At 63.3% G+C, this 23,968-nt stretch overlaps 1 protein-coding gene across 3 annotated transcripts; it reads right to left on the minus strand.

Moving 5' to 3' along the window:
- UVSSA (UV stimulated scaffold protein A) lies at nucleotides 1,103-23,968 on the minus strand. 3 transcript variants are annotated; one of them, XM_018049865.1, is made up of 14 exons: nucleotides 23,933-23,968; nucleotides 23,032-23,131; nucleotides 21,705-22,035; nucleotides 20,955-21,075; nucleotides 19,836-20,132; nucleotides 18,995-19,107; nucleotides 18,636-18,764; nucleotides 12,343-12,448; nucleotides 7,457-7,601; nucleotides 7,016-7,126; nucleotides 6,287-6,470; nucleotides 5,835-5,946; nucleotides 3,274-3,448; nucleotides 1,103-2,372 (listed from the first exon to the last, which is right to left on the minus strand). In XM_018049865.1, exons 2-14 carry the CDS (start codon nucleotides 23,127-23,129, stop codon nucleotides 2,279-2,281), a joined length of 2,016 nt encoding a protein of 671 aa, XP_017905354.1. In that variant the 5' UTR covers nucleotides 23,130-23,131; nucleotides 23,933-23,968; the 3' UTR covers nucleotides 1,103-2,278. The 3 variants fall into 3 exon arrangements, with proteins under 3 accessions (XP_017905354.1, XP_017905352.1, XP_017905353.1); XM_018049863.1 differs by lacking the exon at nucleotides 23,933-23,968 and adding an exon at nucleotides 23,495-23,917; XM_018049864.1 differs by lacking the exons at nucleotides 1,103-2,372; nucleotides 23,933-23,968 and adding an exon at nucleotides 23,495-23,917 and having other exon boundaries at nucleotides 3,313-3,459.

Genomic DNA, 23,968 nt, shown 5'->3' on the forward strand with positions numbered 1-23,968 from the left:
AATGAAAAGGACATCTTTTTGGGGTGTTAGTTCTAAAAGGTCTTGTAGGTCTTCATAAAACTGTTCAACTTCAGCTTCTTCAGCGTTACTGGTTGGGGCATAGACTTGGATAACTGTGATATTGAATGGTTTGCCTTGGAAACAAAGAGAGATCATTCTGTCGTTTTTGAGATTGCATCCAAGTACTGCATTTCGGACTCTTCTGTTGACCATGATGGCTACTCCATTTCTTCTAAGGGATTCCTGCCCGCAGTAGTAGATGAAATGGTCCTCTGGGTTAAATCCACCCATTGACCTCTAACACCACAGGGATTGGGGGTACCTACTGCCCCTGCATCTGTGGTTCTGCCTCCAAGGATTCACCCAACCAGAGCTTATGTGGGAGCCCAAAGTGTTTACTGTTGAAGAAAATCCTCGCATAAGAGTCAAGACAATCTGTAAAATCTCAGACACCTTTTTATTTTTTGGCAGAAATTGACAAGCTCATCCTAAAATTTATTTGGAAATGTAAAAGACCAGAATGGCGAAAACAATGTTTAAAAAGAACAAAGTTGGAGGCTTTCAAAACTCCCCACAAGGCTACATCAGGCAAGACTGCGTAGTAGCGACACAAGGCCAGGGAACAGAAGGGAGACTCCAGAAACAAATTCAGGGCTTTGGTGTCGACTTACAGTCAGTAAAGGCGCCAAGACAATGCAATGGGAGAATGAACATCTTTTTGATAAACGGTGCTGAGACAACCGGATATCCACACAAATGATGCACAGACAGAAATGAACTCAAGACGGCTGATCCACAGCAGAGGCCTGAGTTTAAGAGCAAGATCATAAAGCTCCTGGAAGAAAACATGACTGACGTTCACGACCTGGGATTAGGCAACCGCTGCTTAGACACGATATGAAAAGCGCCGTCCGGGACGGAGAAAAAGACCGGCCACCCCCCCCAGGAACACCAGCGCATCCCCCCCCCCCCCCCCCCGCCCCCCCCCCCCCCCCCCGGCGGCCCGCCCCCCCCCGCCCCGCGCCGCCACCCGTCTCCGCCATCCATCCGCCACAGATCCGTCTCCGTCTGAGTCTGAACCCCGAGCGCGACAACCACGACGCTCCGACGAGGCGGACAAAATGAAAGACAGACACACAGGATATCAGAGCTCACAGCTTCTGTGCCTCAGAGGAACTGCAAGAGAATGAGGACACAGAACGGGGGAAATAATCGCAAATCCTACAAGGGCCTAGTATCCAGCGTACACCAAGAGCTTTTATAACTCAAAACAGCAACTCAGCTGAGAATGGGCAGAAGATCTCAATGTTTCTCCAGAGAGGATAAATGATGCCCAATAAGCACGAAAAGATGCTCAACACAGGTGGTCACATGGCATCGTGACTCGCTGGACATGAGTCTGGGCGAACTCCAGGAGATGGTGGCGGACAGGCAGGCCTGGCACGATGCGGTCCCTGGGGTCACAGAGTCGGGCAAGACTCAGCAACTGAACAACAAGGCGCTCACCATCATTCATCACTCGGAAAGTGCAAGTCAAACCACAGTGAGATGCCACTTCGCACCCACTCCGACGGCTAGAATCACAGAGAGCGATGACAAGCGTGGCAAGAACACGGAGAAAACGAGTGCCTGGGCGCGGACCTCAGGGGTGCAGGTGCTTCGGAAAACATTTCAGCAATTCATTAGCAAGTTAAACACAGAGGTACTACACAACCCATCCATTTCATTTCTGGGCATAAACCCCAAAGGAATGGAAATACACGCCCATGCAAAACTTGCACACAAACGGCCACGACAGCCTCCGTAACCCCGAAGTGCGGACCACCCGCGTGTCCGATGCAGCGTGAGCCTGGTCTGCTCTCACAGCGGAGCGCCATCTGGACTGAGGAGGGCGCACTGACAGCACCAGGGGGATGGCCTTCAGGGCGCCGCGCTGCGCGGAGAAGGCTGGTGGGGCGGCGGCGCCACACACAGGCAGCGCCCAGCAGGCGGACCCAGAGAGGAGCGGAGAAGGCTGCGGCAGGGCGGGGCTGCACTCGTCCTGGGCGTTGAGCAACCCTGAGCCACGTCACAAAACGCCCAGGCCGTGCAAGACGCCCCCTGGTGGCCAGGCTGCCGCGTCCGCCCCAGGCAACCAGGCGGGTGGGCCTTAAGTGCTGGCAGAGGTCCCCGCGGCAGGAACATCCACGCCTCTGGGACACTTGGCTTAACAGTGCACGCCGGGCCCTGGACGAGGAGGCGCGGACGGCACGGGGACCCCGCGCACGGGCCTGGCCCTCTAGTTCAGGGCGTAGTTAAACTGGTTTGCAAACTGCTCGTGCTTCTTCCGGTCCATCTGGTTCATGGCGGTGACCACCCTCTGCACGGCTGCCCTGCGGGGAAGCACAGGGAGCCGTGACCAGGGAGGCTGGCCGGGCCCTGGGCCCCTGACTGCAGCCCGGTGGGACGGGGACCCCGGTGCTGGGCTGGCTGCTGCACTTGGGCCGCTTGGGAGGCCCCGGCAGAAGGGCGCCGCGGCAAGGGGCTCTGCCTCCAAGGCCACCTTGGCCAGGCCTGGCAAGTCTCCCACTGCTCACTGAGCTCCAAGGGCGGCCTCCAGACCCCAAACTCACCCATCAGAGCACGGTCCGCCCAGCAGCCAGGTGGGCAGAGGCAGCAGGACACGCCCGGTCCCCTCAGCCCGATTCCTCCTGCCTGGCTGCGCACGGAGCCCCACCCAGAGCAGACACACTGTGACAGGCCGCTCTGCCTGGGGGGAGGCGTGGCCTCCCACACAGCGTGCTGCAGGCCACACGGCTCCTGCAGGCAGCCCGCTCGGGGAGCTCAGGGAGGGTGACCCAGGCCACACTCCTCTTGGCGTCAGCACCCACCCTGCCCTCCACGCCGGCCGAGCCACAGGGAACCAGCCATGAGCCCAGAGCCCGGGGTCACGACACCCCAGACGCAGCTGCTCTCGTGCCCACAGCACAGGGGCTCTGCGGGCGCTCAGGAAGCGGCCCTCTGGGCTCCCAGACTCGGTGCTCGCTGGGAGCATGTCCCCTGGCCAGTGCAGCGAGCAGAGCGCTGTCCCAGCGTCCGGCCTGAGGACGGCCCCACCCCGGAGCCTGGGTGCTGACCAGGCGGGCATCCCTGCACCTTCCCTGGGCACTGGCAGTGGGCAGCGCCTCTGGCCACCACAGAAGCGGGATGGGTAGAGAGGCGCTGGGCGGGCAGCCCCTCCGCTGGCATCCCAGCACCCGGGGCAGAGAACAGGACACCGTGAGGAGCACTTACTTGGCGAAGACTTTCTTGGCGATGCGCGCACGTGCCGTGTCAGCCTGCCGCTTGAGGTCAGTGAGGCCCGGATGCTTCCGCCGCTTGCCCTTGCCTTTCCCGCCAGGCCTGGATGAGCCCAGATCTACCCCGGTGGCCGCCTCCACGTCCCTCAGGAACTCGGGGTCCTGCCAGTCTGCAGACAGACTGAGATTTCAGAAAACACCCGCATGAACTTCACCAAGGCCCGACCCCTCCATGGTGGGTTAAGTGGGGGGATCCCCATGGAGCCCCTAAGCAGGAAAGCAACCGAGTCTGGCGGCCAGGGGACAAGGCCACAGGCAAGCGGCTGTGTCAGCCTCCAGGTGCGCTGTGGCCACTCAGCCCCCAGCGGGGCCCTCGGCCTGTCCCTGCCGGCGGGTGGGCGCAGGCCAGCCGCGGCCAAGGGAGCTGTCCGCTGCGCCTCCTGATTGGCCTGAAGCTAACTTGGCCCCAGGCCCCTGCGAGGAGGGTGTCAGCTCACCCAGCCCCCTCAGAACAGCAGGAGCGGGTGGTCCAAAGGGAAACAGATGTCCCCCAGCCCTGGCCCGGCCTCACCTGTCCTGGCTGCACCAGGGGCCACATCCGTGTGCCCACTTGCCAGAATGGAAAGCGTTAACAGTCCAAATCTGGGAAAAGAGCTCCCAACCCACGGGCAGAGGCCTCAAGGTCCACTCGCCTCAACCTCCTTCTCTCCCAGGGGCGGGGTGGGACGGGGCTGTGCGGAGGTCCCTGAAATTCAGCGTCCATCCTGCATAGCCCCCGCCAGTGTCCAGACCTATGGACCCCGGCCCCGGCTGGCAGAAGGGTGCCAGACACCCCAGACCCCAACAGTGAGCAGCCCGAGCTGGCAGAGCGGCCGGCAGTGAGCAGGCCACGTCCAGTGGGGGGTGGCCAGGCGCCCAGATTCAGAGATGGCACGGCCTCCCCAGGGTGATTTCTGAAGTGAAGGGATATGGAGCTGCACAATCCAGGTACAGGAGCGATTAATCCAAGATTAAGGAAAACTGTCCAAACAGTTTATCTCCCAGTAATGAGAAGGCGTCACAGTTTAGGAACCCAGTGAATAGAGCAATTGTTTAAACACAACGGAAAAACGCCGGCACCCAGTAGAGATGGAATGAGCATCTCAGGAAAATGAAGGAGCAATTTAAAAGCCTTTGAAGAAAATCAATAGAAGCCAGCAGTGGGCCGTCCTGCGTGCTGACGGGCCCCGGAGCCCCACACGCATTGTCACCGAGGTGAGCGCTGGGGAAAAGAAAATTGCCCGCGTGCGAGGGAGGCGGGATCGATACTGCAGTTAGTAAAGAGACGCTATTTCACATCTGACTGGCCAGCGCTGGCCGCGGCCCTGGCCCGGTACCTGTTGTTAACAAGTCACCGAGGGCTGCAGAACCTGATACTCTTCAGGGCTGACACAAAAAATAGGCACTTAATTTGCTCCTGAGTGCAGGCCACCAGGGGAGGCCGCGGCCCCTGGATTAGCGGGTCAGGCCCCTCCCTGCCACCCTCCAGGCCCAGGGCCCAGGGGCTGGCCCTGCTGTGAGGCTGGAATCCAACGCCGACCTCTCCTGACGAAGGAAGGGCCTGCTAAAGCGGCACGTGGTCTGGCTGGGACCTGCAGGGAGCCAGCACTGCCCCGAGGACACGGCCACCCTCCGCCTCAGGGGGTCCTGGGCCTGAGCCCATGCCTTTGTCAAGAGTGGGGGCCTCCAGACCTCAACCCAGGTTGACAAACCATGGGATTCTGACACAGGGCAGGCCCCCGCCCCACCCCGAGAGAACCTGGGGCTGCCCTGGCAGGGGGCCGCTTCTGTGGGTCCCCACCCTGCTTGCGGCTCAGGAGCCTCTGGGAGCCAGGCAGCAGCCAGCCCACGCCAGAACGCAGGACCGGCTCGCGCAGAGCATGCGAGCTCCGTGAAGGGTGCAGAACAGCGCCTCAGCGGCTCCAGTCCCTTGTCCATTTTGCATGAAACTGGTCTATGGGCCAAAGACGGGGAACGCGAGGAGGTACCCCAGACAGCGCGCCACGCTCAGAGGCCCGGCAGGACCGCCTGGGACCACAGGCAGGACCTTGGCCTTCTGCTCGCACACCACACACGGTCCACACACGCTGCACACCACACGCACCCCACAGCCCCGTGTGCACGGGCTGGCCAGGCAGCAGGTGAGCAAGCAGACAAGAGCTGGCAGCCCCAGGCAGCCCCAGGCCTCAGCCATTCACCTGCCTCACGTTGTTCCCTCACAGGCTTAAACATGGGCCTAAAAACCCAGAACCCCAACAGATAATGAGAAAGCGGTTTCCAGCCGTGTGTGTACCCATGCCAGCCATCAGGAGCCGTGTGAAACTGTGGCCGGGATGGAAGCTGAAGCTGAGGGTCCCGCCAGCGCTGAGGGCCGCACATCCTGGCTGCAGCTCCTGAGCTACGGTCACCACTGTCCTGGAGGCGGCAGCTGACCCCCGCAGGTGCCACGGGCTGGCCTGGAGGCCACTGGGCACAGGGCTTCCTTACCCCAGGCCCGCCCCCGTCCCCCAGACCCACCTGGGCGCCCAGCTGGCCTTTGCAGCTGCTGCCTCTGCTCCCTGGCCCTGTCCTCCGCGTGGAGGGGCCGTCCTGCGTCGTCTCTCGGGATGATCTTCCCGTGGAAAGGGCACTGTGAGGAGAATGGAGCAGTTCTGATGCAGCACAGGCTGCCGGCCACCGCACCGACGGCTCTGAGGAGGGCGGGCCCACACCTCGCCACCCTCCAACACACGCCACACAAGGCAAGGCCCTCGGGTGCAGCGTGACGGAGCCAGGCAGGGAGGGCAGCCTGTGGTCAACCCGCCTCCATGGACCCCGGGCCCAGCACAGAGCGGGCTCAGGACCACGCAGGCGGCGACGCGGAGACTAAGGTGGAGGCCCAGCCCTGTGCCCACCCGGGGGGTCCTGGTGCCAGCAGGCTGGAGCCCAGCCCTGCCTCGTCCGCCACGGGCCCCCCAGGCCAGCCCCACCTTCAGGCGGTCCTGGCGCGCGCAGAGCTGGCCGTCGGGCCGCGGGGCGCGGCAGCGGTGCTGCACAGGCTCGGACTGCCCTGCGGAGGTGGTGCAGCGGCTCCGCAGGGCCTCGGAGACGCTGGCGCCGTCCGCCTCGGCGTCCACTTCGCAGGGCTTCCAGCAGCGGTGCTCCGAGTCACTCCTGCACACAGACCCACCTCTCAGCGCCCACAGCGAGGCTGGGCCTGCGAGTGCACCCAGGGCAAGCGGAGATGCCGCGCATGGCAGGGGTACGCCAGGCACAGCCCAGTGGCCTGACACCCCAGTGTGGCCTGGACCTGGGTGGGGCTCATTGATGGGCGTTAACAAGACACAGACCCCGCGTCCCCACCCTTCAGGTCTGCAGACACAGTGCGGGCGGCGCAGCAACGCAGCAGCGTCCAGGGAGCTCCTTGTAAAGCCCTGGGCCCGGCCCACAGGAGCCCAGGCAGAGGACAGGAGACGGTGACGCGGGCTGGGCCGGGCCGGGCCAAGGCCCTCATACCTCTCCACGCTCCACCATCAGGGCGGGGACAGGGGAGGCCCCTCAGGGGGCCACAGGGAGATTCAAAAAGCCCACAGGCCTCTGGGCAGGGCCGGACCACCACCCAGCCCTGGGGCTTCCAAGGCCCACTGGCCTCAGTGGGCAGGGCACTAAGAGCTGTGTCCACTGCGCACAGAGGGGTGGAGTGCAGTACCCTCACTCACTTGAGGACCTTGCCGGCCGTCGGCTCCTCCTGGTCCACCCCGAAGGGGATGACAGGCGCCCGGGCCTGCTCTGCCGCCCGCCGTGCAGCCTGCTCCGGGGCCAGCGGAGCCCTGGAGAGTGAGCAGCGCTCAGGGATGGGGAGCCCAGGGCCACCCCGGCCACCCGCCTCTCCTGCCCCCCAGGTCCTGGGGAGCCCCTTGGGCCCTGACCCCCGACCCCTACACCTCAGGCCTGGACCAGGGGAGCCAGCCTCACACCGCGCTCCTCACGCGGGCCTTGGGGTGCCCCGATGTCTGTCCCTCTCGCCCCGAAGCCTCGAGCCTTTCCTCGGGGCAGACCTAGCCTGCACGCCAGCAGTGAGGACTCAGGGCTCCAGGTCCCCACCCTAGGCAAATGCGGTAGGCACCCGCCCTGCACACGTGGGGCTGCCTGGGCATCACCTGGGGCTCAGGGGCGAGGCTGGGGACCCGTGGGGTTGGAGCCGGTGCAGTTGGGCGGCCGCAGAGGTGGGGTCGCAGGCCTCCATGTCACTCCCAGGCCTCTTCCTCGCCTGCGAGCCTGGTGTGGCCAGACCTTCCTCCAGCCCTGGAACACAGAGATGTCTGCTCTCGGTCGCCACCCCGGATCCTGCACGGAGCCCTGCAGGGCGCCCCGCCCCCGGTGACGGCACAGCCCGTGAGCGCACCTGTCCGGCCAGCCCAGGCCCATGGCTGGCTACTCATTGCCGAAGCCACCAGACACTGACCTCTGTGGGCCAGGCGTTTGCGCCGAGTGCCCAGAGCAGTGGAGGCCGTGTCTCTGACGCCCCTGGACCCCATTCACCAGGACCCCTGCCCACTGGTGCCGGTGTCCAGGCTGTCCCTGACCCGCCAGCCCTGCCCAGCTGGGCACGGGGCCAGCGTCCCGGGAGGCAGGGGGCGGAGCCATCAGGACCCAGAGGCGCTCCACCCCGAGGGCCCCGCCCTCTCTCTGAGCTTTCCTCCGCACAGCAGGAAGAACCGCGACCAACGCACCCAGGATACGGGAACTGAAGAGGGGCTGGAGACGCAGCAGAAGACAAGAGGGGATCCAAGCAGCCTGGGGAGGACGGCCCCCGGCAGGGATGCAGCATGGGAGGCGGCCACACACACGTGCAGACAGCTCTCCGTGCATGGAGGCGTGACGCGTGACGCGTGCCCACGTCCTCATCACCTGACCCCAGAAGGAGAGGAAATGACTGGAATGGGGGAGAGTCCAACTTCCTGGAATCAGAAGGAAACTGAGGAGTTTCCTGAGGGCAAAAAGGAGACAGAGAAAGAACAGGCAAGTCACTCAGGAGAGCAGTTAGAAACATCAGAGGGGAAGAAAAAGGTCTGAGCAGCTTTCCTCCAAAAGCCGTGAACATCCATGGGCACCACGAGCAGTTGAGTATGAGGTCTGAGGAATGATGTTCAAACTTAAGACTTTTTCAACCAGCTCCGCTAGGTCGCGGCTTCTATGGCAGATACCGTGGACCTCCCATCCAAGAAATCCTTCCCAGGAACACAGAAAACTGACAGGACGGCCAAGTGGGCAGCTCCAGGGGCCACAGGGCTGCCGGAGAGCAGAGCTAGAGGACATCAACACAGGACAGCCCACCACGCCCTGTGCCTGGCCTCCGGACGGCACCTCCATCCTTCCATCTGCGTGCAGGGACTCACTCAGAGAAGCGAGAGACAAAACAATCAACGATGCAGCCTGGAGTCTGCACGCGGCCTCCCTGTGTGCACAGAGCCTGGAGTATGCACAAGGCCTCCCGGCACACAGAGCCTGGAGTCTGCACGCGGCCTCCCTGTGTACACAGAGCCTGGAGTCTGCACAAGGCCTCCCCGTGTACACAGAGCCTGGTGTCTGCACGCGGCCTCCCTGTACGCACAGAGCCTGGAGTATGCACACGGCCTCCCTGTGTACATAGAGCCTGGAGTCTGCACGCGGCCTCCCTGTGTACACAGAGCCTGGTGTCTGCACGTGCCCTCCCTGCACACAGAGCCTGGAGTCTGCACGCGGCCTCCCTGCACACAGAGCCTGGAGTATGCACACGGCCTCCCTGTACGCACAGAGCCTGGAGTATGCACACGGCCTCCCTGCACACAGAGCCTGGAGTCTGCACGCGGCCTCCCTGTATACACAGAGCCTGGAGTCTGCACACGGCCTCCCTGCACACAGAGCCTGGAGTCTGCACACGGCCTCCCTGTGTGCACAGAGCCTGGAGTCTGCACGTGGCCTCCCTGTGTGCACAGAGCCTGGAGTCTGCACACAGCCTCCCTGCACACAGAGCCTGGAGTCTGCACGTGGCCTCCCTGTGTGCACAGAGCCTGGAGTCTGCACACAGCCTCCCTGCACACAGAGCCTGGAGTCTGCACGTGGCCTCCCTGTGTGCACAGAGCCTGGAGTCTGCACACAGCCTCCCTGCACACAGAGCCTGGAGTCTGCACGTGGTCCCGTGCACAGAGCCTGGGTCGCACCGCCACAGAGCCTGGTGTCTGCACGCGGCCTCCCTGTACGTAGAGCCTGGAGTCTGCACGCGGCCTCCCTGTATACACAGAGCCTGGAATCTGCACGCGGCCTCCCTGTACGCACAGAGCCTGGTGTCTGCACGTGCCCTCCCTGTATACACAGACCCTGGAATCTGCACGCGGCCTCCCTGCACACAGAGCCTGGTGTCTGCACGTGCCCTCCCTGTACACACAGACCCTGGAATCTGCACGCGGCCTCCCTGCACACAGAGCCTGGTGTCTGCATGTGCCCTCCCTGTACACACAGACCCTGGAATCTGCACGCGGCCTCCCTGCACACAGAGCCTGGTGTCTGCATGTGCCCTCCCTGTATACACAGACCCTGGAATCTGCACGCGGCCTCCCTGCACACAGAGCCTGGTGTCTGCACGTGCCCTCCCTGTATACACAGACCCTGGAATCTGCACGCGGCCTCCCTGCACACAGAGCCTGGTGTCTGCATGTGCCCTCCCTGTACACACAGAGCCTGGAGTCCGCATGCAGCCTCACACCCACCCAATGCTGTCTGGCGCTTTTGCAGAAGCCCCACGATGCCCACAAATCTGACAACGTTTTCTCCAAGTCTTTCATGAGACTCGCCCGCCCTTCCTGCTCCAGACGCCCTCCAAGCTCACACACAGACTAAGCGTGGGGTTCACCCCTGCTTCTCGAGTGCCTGTGGCTGAGAGCAGAGGACCTGGGGCAGAGCCAGTCCTCAGTAGGGCAGCTCCGCGTGGGTCACCGGCAGCCCCCAGCTCTGAGCACACTCGGAAGGCAGGCTGGGACCAGGCTCTGCCACCAGCAAACCCCAGGTCCAGGGACGAGGCCTTCCAGGCGACCCACCCGGGATACTGGCAATGCCGCACTCCCAGCTGGTACAGACGCACAGCCATGCGCACACGTGGGGAGGCAGGCTGACAAGTGGCCGCAGTGGCACTTATGAAGATGGATACAATCAGTGCCCAACAATCGATGTGAGAATTCCTAAGAGTTACAAGAATGAAATATACTTTTCATGATTTGTTGTTTTAAACCATTAAAAAGATGAGGAAGCGTGTTGAAGCAGGGTGAACAGGGCACTAAAGACACTCCCATTCTCACACTGTTGTAGAAAATCAATCTCCATGCCATACTTTCAAGTAAAAATCCGAAAAGCAGGTGAGTCCACGGCCCTGGGAATGGTGCTGTTGGGGAGAACACCGACGGGGAGCCCGGCGGCCGCGGGCCCCACCTGCCGACTGGGGCGTCAGACCCAGGCCCGGACCTCAGCTCAAATTCACTCCCGCAACGGCTCTTAAGAAAAATCACAACAAACGTCTAAATCCCTTTTGTTTGAAGTAACCAAGTAGCACCTATTTGCGCTGCGGCAGGCGGGGTGGTGGGATCGATGGCAGGAAATGGGAGGCGGGGGCTGAGCGCAGAGCTGGGCTCAAGCCTGACACTATTGATTTTACCTAGTTCAGCTGGCCTTGTAATTAAAATGTAAATTTGAGAAAGAGATTATGTCCTGACAGAAATGGTAGGATTAAGGAGAAGATAAAAGCCCCTCAGTGAAAATTCAGAGAAAGGAATGAGAAAGAAACGGGCGCCGTCTCCCCAGCTACGGGCTTAGACGGACCGACTGCAGAGTCATCGCCTTCAACTGAAAACCAGTGACGACGATCAACTGGCACCATGAACTGGCGCCCAGCATTTCCTGCGCTGCCCCTGCGGCACCAGGGTCCATGGTGCAGACCCAGCCCTGGACCCCTTGAGGAGCAAGGGGTCTCCTGCCGCCCGCTGTCAAGAGGCCTGTCCTGGGGCACAGCGGCCCCTCCTGCAGGGGGTCCCAGGCGCCCGGCCCACAAACCCCCGGGGAGCAGCGCGGCTACACTCTGCGCACCTGGCTGCCGTGAGGACAAGCGGGAGCTGGCAGCACCCGGGGGTGGTCACCTACACTGGTGCCTCGAGACCGAGCTCCCCCTCAAGGGAGGCGGCCAAGGCGGACTGCAGAGACGGGCCGGGCCCCTCAGGGCTCCAGCACCCGCCCCTGCCACCTCGTGGGCGCAGGATGAGGCCTGCGGGTGGCAGACCCAGACCAGGCACCTGGAGGGGCATGTCAGAAGGCAGGGCCCCAGAGACGGCCCAGGGCTCAGAGGAGACCTGCGCTGGGACGGCGTGGCCAGCGAGGTCAGCGTGAGGGCGTGGCGGGGGCTAGAGGGCTGGGGTGGGCAGCAGCTGCACCCTCAGGCGCCCAGGGAGGGCCTCAAGGCAGCAGACGGGGGGCCTTGAAGAGCAGGTGGGGGACACCCTGGTCACATCCACACCTCAACTGCCTGAGCACCTAACTCCTGGACAAACTCACTTTTAGCTCACATGCCAACTCAAACCTCGAGTCGACAAGTCGCTCACTCCCCACACAAGCCCCACGTGGCGTAGGCTTCACTCGCTCCCTCTGCACACAAGATGCTCTGTGCACATGCGGCTCCTGGAGGTGTTTGGAGAGAAACTCCGGCAAAGGCAGGGGGCAGCAGCGCCTTCCCGAGGGGCCCTGGGGCTCCTGGACCAGAGGCTGAGCCGCGACCCCACCGACAGGACCAGGACTCAGGGAGGCCTGCGTCAGCAGGTGCCTGACCTCGTAGGGAGAATCACGGTTTCCAATGGAAGTGGCTCCGCAGGGGCACCCAGTGGGGCGGCAGAGACCCCAGGACGACGTGGCACGGACTGGGCACCCTGTGGCCGGCCCCCTGCTCTGCGGCCCCAGGCTGGACCCAAGCCCGCCCTCAGGGGCCGCGTCCTGAGGGCCCCCCTCCCGGGCCCATGCCGCTGCTCACCGCACTCAGGCCGCAGGTGCTCCGGGACACAGGCCTCGTAGCCCTCCTTCTCCGGGACCTCCACAAAGTCGTCCTCGTCTTCATCCTCGTCCCCGGGGGCTGCCATCTGGGGAAATACCCCAAGCTGTGAGTGACAGCCGCAGGCAGAGCCCCAGCCTCGCTTCTGTGGACTGCCTCCAGGGTGGGGCTCAGCGTGTACCACGTGGCCCCATTCACAGTCTGCCTCATTCCCTAAACCGCAGCAGCCCACATGCGCCTCCGCTGGCTGGCCCGCTGAGACCCACAGACGGGCACGCTGCAGCCCAGGGAGCCCCACGGGCCCGAGGTCCTGGCCCTCCACCCAGCTCCGGCCAGACCAGAAGCACCGCCCCCAGGCGTCCAGCGCTGCGGCTGTGACCACGGCACTTCCAGAACGTTCCATCCTCGAGAGCAGCTTGTTACAAGGCCACTGAAGAGAAAGCCTCCCCTGGACGGGGCAGGCCTTCCTGCTGCTCTCCGAGCCTGGATCCCCCCACCCCCCCACCCCTGAGTCCAGTGCCCCAACATCCACTCCCCCACAGCACCCTCCCTGGAGGCACCCAGCTGGGCCAGAGTGGCAGGGACCCTGGGGGGGGGCTCACTGCACGGGGCAGGGGCTCCTCCAGAAAACAGCTTGGAGGCGGCCTTGCACTCCCGCCACGCGCTGGGGCCACACGAAGCCTGAACCAGGGCTCAGCAGCCTGCGCCTCTCAGGGAGAGCCCCTCCCCTTACATTCTCAACCCCCGCATCCCTACGACGACGGGGCGTGGGGCCCGTTCTTCCCTAGAGGGCGCCGCTCGGATGTGCCTGGGAGCTGGGCTGCACAGCCAGTGCCGCCCAGAAACACCCCAGAGTCTGAGGGCCCGCAGCCCCAGGCCCAACTGTAGAAAATGTTCAGAGACCGTGGCCGGGCTGATGTCCACTGGACTCTCACCCTCCCCTCCAGGGTCCATCCCGATAGCCAGGCCCTGGGGCACACGGCTGCCCGGGGCAGACAGACAGGGGCCGGCCCGCCAACCCCAGGGTAGGCGGCCAGCCAGGCCACAGCCGCCCAGGACCCAGAGGCTGAGGAGCCGCTGGGAGGCCTAATCAGATGCAAATGCTCAGCTTGGGTGCAAGCCGCGGCGCGCGTCTGGGAGGCACGGAGACATTAATCATTGGAAACTGTAATTTTTGTTATCAGTCTAACACTGATCAAAAGGGAAGCCTGTCTCCACCGCTGACCTGTGAAACGTCCCAATTATACTCTTTGGAAATGACAGGGGCACTTAACTCCAGAGCCGAGCAAATGACGACGATCAATCACGTTTGAATAACAATGAGCCGCGGACCTGAAAATTATTTTTGTATAGAATCTACCCAGGAATTTATGAAAGGTGGAAAGCAGCCCAAGGTTTTCGGGCATTACGGTCCCGGCTAGTGCCGTGCGTATCAAACACTAAACAGAATTTATGTGTTTTAATTTTCCAAAAGGTGGATGTGGAATGCGTGCCGCGGTGCACGACACCCGCGCCAGGCCTTAAACACGGAGCCCCTTTCATAAGAGACTGTGCTTATCGCGCACACCCTTGACTTCCACCCGGGACTTTTATTAAATTTTCATTTCCTAAAAAACATTTGGATGCTTAGCTAACTGTTAGGAATTATACCCTCTCTCTCCCCAGGTAAAACTGTTTATCCCTGTGACTAAGCCCGGGAGTCCTGGGCTTAGATGCGCGTGAGGCCCGCGGGCCTGCAGGGCGGCCTCCTCAGGCCCCAGACCCTGGCGCACAGCTCTGCAGGGCGGTGCCAGCGACCTCCCACAAGAGCTGCTGCAGGGGTCGCTGCCACCCTTACGTCCCAAATACCTCGGAGGCTTGGGTGACCCTCAAACCAGGCCCCCGGGGAAACAGGGGTCCCACTCACAAGGAAGGTCTAGTTCTCCGGGCTACGCAGGGCTCTGCGGTGCTGAGCCCCGGGGGCACCCCATCCCTGGAGGGCAGCGGAAGGAAACCCCCCATCACCCAAGCCAGGCAGTCCTCTCCCATCCTTAGAGGAGCACTTGGCTGGGGACACCCGGCCCACAGAAAGTGTCTACCTGCACTTGAGGGGCCAGCCCAGGGCTCCCAGGCGCCATAGTGGCAACCTCCTCTCGAGGTTAAAGGTCACAGATCAAGTCAGAAGTTACACTGGGCATGGGTGGGAGGCAGCTGGGGGCAGAGCAGGGGCACGGAGACCCCTGAGGGTCCTGGGGGACGTCACAGCCTGCGAGCATCAGGTGAGGCAGGAGGCCTGCACAGCAGGGTCAGACTTGCTGACGGTCCTCAAGAGCAGTTTGCTGGGAGTCGAGCTTCCCCGTTGTGAAGAGACCATCAGACACGCTCGAGAAAGCAGCCCGCCCTCGCCCAGGGGCCCAGAGGTGCACCTCCCTGCCAGGTCCAGTCCTAGGCCAGGCAGGCAGGCCAGGCCCTGCGGCTGATGCCCAGGCCCCGGGACTGAACCCTCAGGGCCCCAGGGAAGCAGAGGATGCCCCAGGCCTTCCTCTCATTCCACACAAATTGATTCTCACCCAGTTAAAAGGATTTAGAAAAATGAGGCTCTGAAATCATAATTAAACAAGCACTGAAAGTGCTAAAACATGCGACATAATCCGATCACAGAAGGAGGGCAGCGGGCTGCTAATTACTCGAGAAGGACGCGAAGGGCCACCTCCCAGACCTGCCCGCCCAAGGCCTGCCCGCGACAGAGCTGGACCGTTAAACACATTCTGTGCGATCTAATTAACTTGGGGCACCACTGCCATTACTTTTCCCCCAAGAAATCACTTTTGTTCAGTTTTACGCGTGTATGTTTCCCTTTAAAAAAAAAAAATGATGTAAGGCCCCGTCAGACAAGTGAGCGCCAAGCTGCATCTGTCTCCTCAGCTTGATGGCAGCGCACTTAAAGCCCATTCTATCTTATAAACCAAAAATTAACCGTGCTCAGCTGTGAGGGTCGTCATCACAGCTGCTATTTATATGCTAATGCCCTCCCTGGACCGCGTGCAAATTGCCCAGCTAGGCCAATATCTCACGCGCATCTCCGCTGCCTGGACGCACCTTGGCAGGTGTGGGCCTTCTGCGGGCGGGTGGTGACCATCACAAGCCTCGAGTGGGCGCGGGGCGCTGCCGCCCTCCTGCATGGAGGAGCCTGGAGCCACCAGCCCCTCTCTCACCAGCTCCCGCCGCTCCAGCACTGAGGCCAGCCAGCTGGGATGTGCGAGGCTGCCACCGCCCTGTCAAGCCCACCAGGTGCCAGGCCACCGTTTCCAGGCAGAGGCAACAGCTTCCTGAGTCTATCCTGCGTCCAGACGGGCAGCCCATGCTCCTGGGACCCCACCTGGGGCCTGATACGGGCTGGCTGGCCTCACCCAGCCCAGCCTCTGGGCGAGATCGCGTGCTCACCATGCACCTGGCCTTAACAAGAAGATCCATGCAACTCCCCCCAGACTCAGCCTTCCCATCTGTAAAACAGGGTTAAGGATGGAATCAACCTCACAGGGCTGACTCTGGAATTAAGGAAACCACCTGTGAAAGTATTCAGGAGAGAGCAGCCACCCTGGAGGGCGCTGGGGAGCTGGGCTGTAGGGCAGGGATGGCCCAGGGCCTGCGGGGGCGGGGGGCTGCCCCCATAGCAGCCAACATGCTCCCAGTCCTCGCGAGAACACGGGCACCCCCCCTTGCCCCAGCTGCCGCCCCTGCACAGCGGCCTTTGGCGCGAGAGTGATGGAGAGAGCAGTCCCCAGGAAGGTTCACTGGCCCGGCCAGGCCCAAGCCCCTCATGGCAGCTGATTCAGCTCCCTGCCTCCCTGGCGCCGCGGCATGGTCAGCACTTCACCCCGAGGCTCTCTGCTCAGGAAGCCGGCACCGAGCGGCATCCAGCCCAGCACAGCCGCGAGAGCCCAGCACACCCGGCCACTAACAGAAGTCACGCGGGATCTGCGCCCTTGCAATGAGTGGGAGTGTGTGGGGGTTAAACCCGAGGCTGCCGGCAGACTGGCAACAGGAGAAGGGGAGCATTGTGGGGGCGCTCCAGCGGCTGCAGCGAGGAGCCCGGGGCTGAGAAAGCACCTGCTCTGCAGAGAGTCTGCACAGACTGATGCAGAGAATCATTACTTTCTGTCTTACTGGAGGAGAGGGGGTTACTATTTTATGAATCATACGATACAAAGTAAGTGATGATCATAGCTACATAATTAAACAACAGGCAATTTAAAAGTTTCCCAAGGATTTTATCAGCATAACAGATGTAGCAGCCACGGATTATTAGGCCTGTTCTCCAGCAACAGGGCTGGAAACTAAATTTACCAAACTATGCTCCACATCGACCTAGCTAAGACCGATCTCTACCCGCTTCCACACGGAGCTGGGACAAACACACCGTAAAACAAAAAGTTACACACACTTAAGCCGGCTTAAATCCTCTTTAAAGACAGAACACCTACATCGAAAGGAAAAGAACACGGCAACACAGGCTAAAGCGGGGAGCCTGGCCAGAGAGCCCAGCCAGGCGGCGGGGCAGAGGTGCCGCACACACGGCGCCTCCACAGTGGGAGCAGCAGGACCTCAGGCCTGCCCGTCTCCCGCGGTGTTAGGGTCCCAAGCACTGAACTGCACACTCCCAGCTCAGCCTGCTAGCGGAGACACCAGGCAGAGACCAAAGCTGCAGCCGTCTCACGGGAAGACGACCAGGCGAAGACGCCGGTCTGTGTGTCGTCACCGCGGCCGCGCAGAGCCGCGCAGACACCGCAGCGGGGCTGTTCTGGGAGGCGGGCTGCCTGAGCAGGCGCTGCCTCTTAGCTGCACGCCCAGTCACTCCACCCGCAGGTCCGTGGCCGGAGAACGGACAAGCACGTGCTCAAGAGCTTCAAGCCTCTAAGCTGGGGCTTAGAGGAGAAGACAGGGCAGCCCCCCCGCCTCCTCCTGCTGAAGCCACCACGCAGACCCCACGTCCCCTGGCCCGACTGGACCCCCCGAACACCCCTTGCATCCTCAGTCTCCTCTCTGCAGAGGGCCCCCTCTGACCTGACCACGTGCCTCCCAGGCCTTGGGGCTGCCCGGCTGCGGCCAGTGACCTGCTGACGCTCAAGCTGGGTCAGGCCCAGGGGCCACTCAGGGCTGGCTCCCTGCAGCTGGCCTCTCCGAGCGGCCCTCAAGGGAGCCGCGGCAGGACGCCCGGAAGGCTCTGCTGCCGGTCCTGGGCCTGGAGTCCTGCAGGGCAGGCTGGTTCCGGGCTACAAGGAGCAGGCATGCCGCTGGGGCCCCCTCATGGGCCTCCCCCAAGCCCTGGCTGCCTCCAGCCCAGCAAGCCTAGGAGCCACCGGGGCGGGCCACCCAGCCCCAGCAGCACAGCGACCGAGAGATGGCCTCTGCATGAGATGGGCCGGGCTGAGCTGGCCGTGAAGGGGCGCATGGGGCTGCCCCCAATCCCCACAGCACGGGCCGCTCTCGGGCCTGACGCCCCGCCCCGACACCGCACCCAGGCTCTGCTGAGGCTCAGAGACAGGGACGCACACGCAGGACTAACTGCTCTCCTGTGCCCAGAAAGCACCCTCTCTCACTGTGAAACAAGCATCGAGGTCACAACCCCCAGAACTGACTGACTTCTCACTGAGCTGTGTACTCAGCAAAGCCCTGTAAAGAGGCGGCCTCCGGAGCAGCCGGTGACCAGGTCCGCCCGCCCGCCCGCCGCCGCAGGAGAAGGGCGAGAGCGCCCCCTGCCGGCCCCCGAGGGCCGCGCGGCGCGGGGCGGAAGGCGGCCTGAGCTCAGAGGCAAGGACGAGGGTGCGGCAGGCTCCGGGCGCTGGCCGCTCTCCATTATAAGTGCGGGGTCCTAAACCTGACCTTGTCCTCAGCAAAGAACGGCGCCTGCCCACCCCAGGCCCCCTCGAAAAACGGGAGGGGGCAGGGCCCGTCACCCCACACCCACCGCGTCTCCTCCAGGTGGCAGAGCTCCCTTCTAATCACTAAGGCAGTCAGCTGCAGATCCCCTCCCCCAACACACACACACACGCGTGTGCATACACACACACACACACACCCTGCAGCTGTGGCTCCCCTCAACCCAGCGCCCCCGTCGCCTCCGTGGCCTCCTGCCCGAACCCTGGCCCAGCCCCGCCGCCTGCGGGCAGGGCCTGGCCACGGTCTCTGGCACTCAGACGAGTCTGCTCCCGGCGAGGAGACACTAAGACCCACAGGGCTGAGCTCGGATGGGGGATGGCCCCTGGCTATCCTCACAGCCAGCTGGGGGCACTCACCTCCCTGCTGCGGCCCTCCTCGGGCACGATGTCCAGCTCCCGGGACCTCTTCAAGGCCGCTTCCAGCTCGGTCTTCAGGTGGATGGCACCCTCCAAGGGCCCACCGTGCATCCCCGCGCGGGTGAACAGCTGCGCGGACAGGACAGCACCTCCTAGGCCAGGCACTCACTCTCCCCTAGGACCAGCCCTGCACCCGCTGTCAGCCCACGCGGCCCATCTGGACCCAGGGGCCTGCCCTGACCCAGGCGCACGCCCAGACCCCGGCCCGCCCAGAGCCGGGAGCACGCCCTGACCCCGGAGCCCGCCCAGAGCCGGGAGCACGCCCAGACCCAGGGGCCAGCCCGCATCCAGGAACACACCTGGACCCAGGAGCATGCAGCCGGCAGGAGCTTGTTCTGGATGAGCCTGAGCGCATCCTGGGCCGCACGGATGACGGCCGAGTTGTCCTCGCTCTCACGCACCCTCAGGCTGTCTGCAGCAAAGGCATGGACGGTCAACGGAGGGCCTGCCCCCCAGGCAGGTCACGGGGTATCCCAGACTGGACCACCCGCCAGCCACTCATCATCTGGCACCCAAACCTGCCAGCCAAGGAGACTGTGTCTTGTGGCTTTTGCCACAGCAGGTTTAGCCTAACCCCAACGGCCCTCTCCAGACCATGAAGTCAGGGGAGGCACCCCCCCAACGGCCACACTGCCCTCAGGATGGAGGCCCCACCCGCCCCTCAGCCCAGGGTCCTCCCTGTGAGCTCTGCCACCCCAGCAAGCCTCAGCCAGCACCCCCTCCAGCGTGACCCCTGTGTTGAGGCCTTGGTGCTTCCTTGCAGGGCAGAAGGTCTCGCTGTGGCTGCAGAGGCTGGGTGGCCTCCAGCCTCAGCCTCACCCCACCTGAGGGGCCTGAGCCAGGTGGGGTGGGACAGACAGTCAGTGCCCCTCACCCACGGAAGCTGGAATGCAGGAACCCACGGCGCCAGCGTGGGCACGGCCCATGTTGTCACAAACATGGCAAAAAAAAAGTTTCTCTCGATTCCTCCTCCCAGCTGCCCTCTGGCCCATGGAGCGCCCTGCACGTCAGAGAAGACTGGCACCCTGTGCCCTACACGCCGGAGTGCCTTCCCATGCTCACCTCACAGCCCAGAGGCCGGAGCACCGGAAGTGTCCCAGGGCCTGTGGCCGAGGCAGCCTGGCGTGGGGGCAGCCCTACCTGAGGACAGCTCCACGTCCAGCGTGTACTGCCAGGAGCCCAGCCCGTGGTGCCGCACGAACCCCTCTGGGTCGCTGTCCTCCTCCTCCAAGGGTGGCCCTCCCGCGCCCGCGGCTCCCGGGCGGCCTGAGCAGGCAGGCAGGCTCTTGCTGCAACAGGGCTGTTCCTCGTCCCCGTCACCCTTCTCGGGCACGGGGCACCAGGTGGACCCGGGCACCGGGTTGAGGTCGAAGGGCAGCAGCAGTCGGAAGCAGCTCTCCAGCTCGGTGAGGCAGCCCCGGATCTCCGTGGACATCTCTGGGAGAATGGGACGCGGCTCGATGGACTCCGGCAGGAGTGGCGTCCAGGAGGGGACAGAGTGCGCCCCGCCCCCTCCCCCACAGGCCGGCGGGTGCCCTGCTCCGGAGACCACTCCGGGATGTTCGGGGCGACACCCTCAGCCGTGCCCGGCAAGAGCCTGCCTGGACGGCACTCCAGCCGCTGGCCGCCGAGCTCAGCTCCGCCCCACCAGCCCACTCTGGCTGTGGCTGCCCGCGGAATCTCCCAGCTCTGTGGCCTTCCCAATACCAGGCTTCTGGAAGGGCCTTCGACCTGCCGCCCTTCAAGCTGCTCCCACCCTGGGTGCCGCCCACAGGGAGGGCGGGCACAGAGATTTGGGGAGCAGACTGGCAAGACTGCAGTTGAGGGGTGTCAGGGTCAGACGGACGGCGACGCTCAGGCCACCATGGGGCGCGCGTCTGCAGCGTGGCCGCCGGGGCCGCAGGAGAGGGTGGGCGGCCTGCAGGGGCCCTCCCCCACCCTCGACTTGAGCCAGCTCTGTCCACCCTGTCTGCCCACCTGCCCCCAAACCCCCAGCGAGCCTCAGCCGGCGCCTCCCCCAGCGCGACCCCTAGGCCCATGGCCCTGGCAGTCCCTTGCAGGGTGCCAGGTGCCCGGGGATCTAGGTCTTCCTGCAGCTACGGGGCCAGATGACCTCCAGCCTCCTCCTCACCCCCCGCCCCCACCACACTCCCAGAGCAGGCCCTGTGACAGGGGCGCAGTGTTGGGCAAGGACCTGAGCTCTGCCTGGGAAGGAGCGGCAGGCTGGCTCGGGGTGGCGCCCCACTCCCCACAGCTCACCTTCCATCTCCCGCGCTGCCCACTGGGACCTCTCCTTGTAGATTCTGTCCAAGCGCTTCTGTCTCTCTTCTGCTCGCTTTCTTTCTGACAGAGTGCGAGCGTCCACGTCCTGGAAGTCTACCTGAGAAGTTTAGGTAAAGGTCAGGTCCAGCTACAAAAAATCTAACGAAAACGTGAGTTGCAACCAGGCCTAACAGCAGGCGCAGCAGCGCAGCTCTGCTCAGGAGCTACAGGCCGAAGCGCTGTGGCCTCAGGCTCACGCGTGCTGCTGTAACGCGCAAGGCAACACCCTCAACGGGAACACTAACCCCCAGAACGAACACAGCCGTCGGCGTCTCCTAGTCAAGTCAGGTCAAAAGGCTTCTAGCCACACACATGCCGCAGTGGGAAGGGAGGCTGCTGGCCAGACCCAGAGGCCTGAGGACACTCGAGGGGACCCCAGGGGGCAGCGGGAAGGGCAGCAGCCACAGGCCTGGAGTGGGTGGGGAGGGAGGGGCAGTAACCGGTCCTAGCAGGTGTCGTCCACCCAGACTGGCTAGGCCCAAGGGCAGAGCCTGGCAGAGAAAAGAGCTGTGTCTGAGCAGATGGCTCTCACGCTCCTGTTCACCTTGTGGAAACCAGGGCCAAAGGCTCAGCCCCACCTACACGTGGGGACGAGCTGAGGCCCTTCCCTCACAGCTGCTCCTCCGGCTCCAGGCCACCCCCTGCCCAGACCGCATGGGCCGGTGGTGCAGTGCAAGGCCTGCCCACCTGTTTGCTGTGCTTGAGGAAGTGGAAGCCCAGGGCCAGCTTCTTATAGGCCGCACCATACTTCTCATTCCAGCCATGGACGGCCTGGGTGGCCGCTTGCCTCAGCCTCTGTGCCACCTCCCTGGGGGGCGGCAGGGGCCGCTCATGGTCAGTACCCAGCGTGAGCTCCAGGAACTCCTGGAAGTTGGAAATGACCAGTGTCCTGAACTGGTGAGACCTGGCGAAGAGCTGGACCAGGACCTGGAAGGCGGACAGGCGGATCTCTGCGTGCTCCTGGCTCAGCTGGGCCATCAGCAGGTGGTAGGCGTGGCCAAGCTGCTCTTCCGAAGACCTGGAGACACAGCCGCAGTGGCAGGGACGCGGGCACTTCCAGAGCCATTTGCCCTTCCCCCGGGGCAGACGAGCACTGCCCACGTGCCAACCCTGGCCCCTGCCTATTGCTAGATAGCCCACAAGGTGAGCTTTTAACTACTTTCATGAAGACAAACAGAAACAAACATTCCCTGACACAAGAAAACGCCGTGAAGCTCAGGGTCAGGGCGCACGGTTTCACGGGACCCAGCCAGGCGCTGTCATTCATTCCGGGGCTGACCGCCCATCCACAGCCAGGTGCCTGGGAGCCTGAAGGACTCTTGGCCCGCCCAGCTAGCAGCGGTGCAGAGACCCCACCCCAAGGGGAGACCACCCCCAGCCCCCCAGAAAGCCCTGTGACCTTCTGGGAGCTACCCCGGGAGGCGTGCACACCGCAGCCCCTCTCTCGTTCCTCCTCCCAGCTACCCTCCCCCTCCCCACCCTGCACGCCCTGCTCTTTCGGGGTTTCCAGGGAATGCAGCAAAGCCTGGCCTGAGTCACCGTTTTTAACCAAAGTGTAAATTCTTGTCACTGAAACGATCATGTAAGTTCTGTTCTGTGAACATATGGCAAGGACCACCAGCAGAGTTCCTCGCTTCTGCTGCTGGTGCCTGAGGCTCTTGGGTAAGAGCAGTGTCCAAAGACAGACAGGACCTACCCCCCAACGCAAGAGTCCACCCGTGTGACCTCTAACCTTCCTTCCACACGTGTTCCAACACTGAGTAACCCTTCAATCATACACGTGCGCTCAAGGTTAGGCACCCACACAGAGAACTGAACAGACCTGTTCTTCCTAAGAACACCCCTGCCTCGAACTGCTGCCCCAGAACAGGACCGAGCACTGCAGGGCCCTGGGGAGATGTCCTGGGGGGTATTCCTTTGCTGGTTCTTCCCCAGCAGGGAAGCTGACCCCAGGGTAGCCCCACAGTCTCCTAGGGTTGGCACAGACTCGCTGAGACAGAGCCTTAACACATACTTGCAAATTTTCTTCAGTTGCTTCATTTTCTCAGGGTTCAATTGGGGCTCTCCTGAAGTTGTGAGCTCTTCAACCAACTCTGAAAGTTTCTGATCCATATCTAGAAACAGGAAACGCAGAGACGCTGAACAACCACCTAGTATTTCACAGCTCTGGGTTTTATTAGATGTCGCTGGGTTCCACTGTGTGTCAGGCACAGGGTATCGGCACAACGCTGAGGGGGTCCTTGCGACCTGGCCTCTGTGACATGACCCCCTGATACTGAAACAATTCAAGGTGAGATTCCGGGCCGGGTCAACAAGACATTTTTGACGGTAATTAGGAAAAGGGGAACAAGAGACCGGGGCTCTGCAGGTCTACAATCCGAGAGCCACGCAGCACGCGGTCACGCTCGGCGGGAAGGCAAGGACCAGAACGGCTGAATTACACTCAAGCTAGCTTTCCCGCAGGACTGCAGGCGCACCTCTTCCCTCGCCAGCTCGACCATCCCTCCGAAAGCCACGGGGTGGCCCCCAGACCCGCAGGGCGAGTTGCTGCCTCTCGAGCTGCTCGCGGGCAGCCGCCCGAGGCGGGTATGCAGGGGGCCGGCCGGCGTCGGGGGCAGCGAGGACGCCCGGCGCTCCGCCGCGTCTCCCACCAGCAGTAACGTCTGCCGTCGCCGATGCCGGGCCGCCGGGGCGGGCCCGCCCTCCGGGGCAGAGCCCCAGCGCCCCGCCGCCCTCGGGCCAGTCAGGGCCGACGAGCCCCGGCCCCGAAGTCCGCGGCGCGGCCGGACCGAAGAGGGCGGCGCCCAGGGCAGGGCGCGCCGGGGGCATCACGGGGCGGGGGACGAAGGAGGCGCCCCCGAGAGAAGGCTGCGCTCCGACCCCGGCCCGCCAAGCCGCCCCTCGGCCCCACCTACCGCGCTCCCTGCCGCTCGCCTCAGCCCACCCTTCCG

This window comes from Capra hircus, chromosome 6, assembly GCF_001704415.2.
Source record: "Capra hircus breed San Clemente chromosome 6, ASM170441v1, whole genome shotgun sequence".
NCBI lineage: Eukaryota > Metazoa > Chordata > Mammalia > Artiodactyla > Bovidae > Capra > Capra hircus.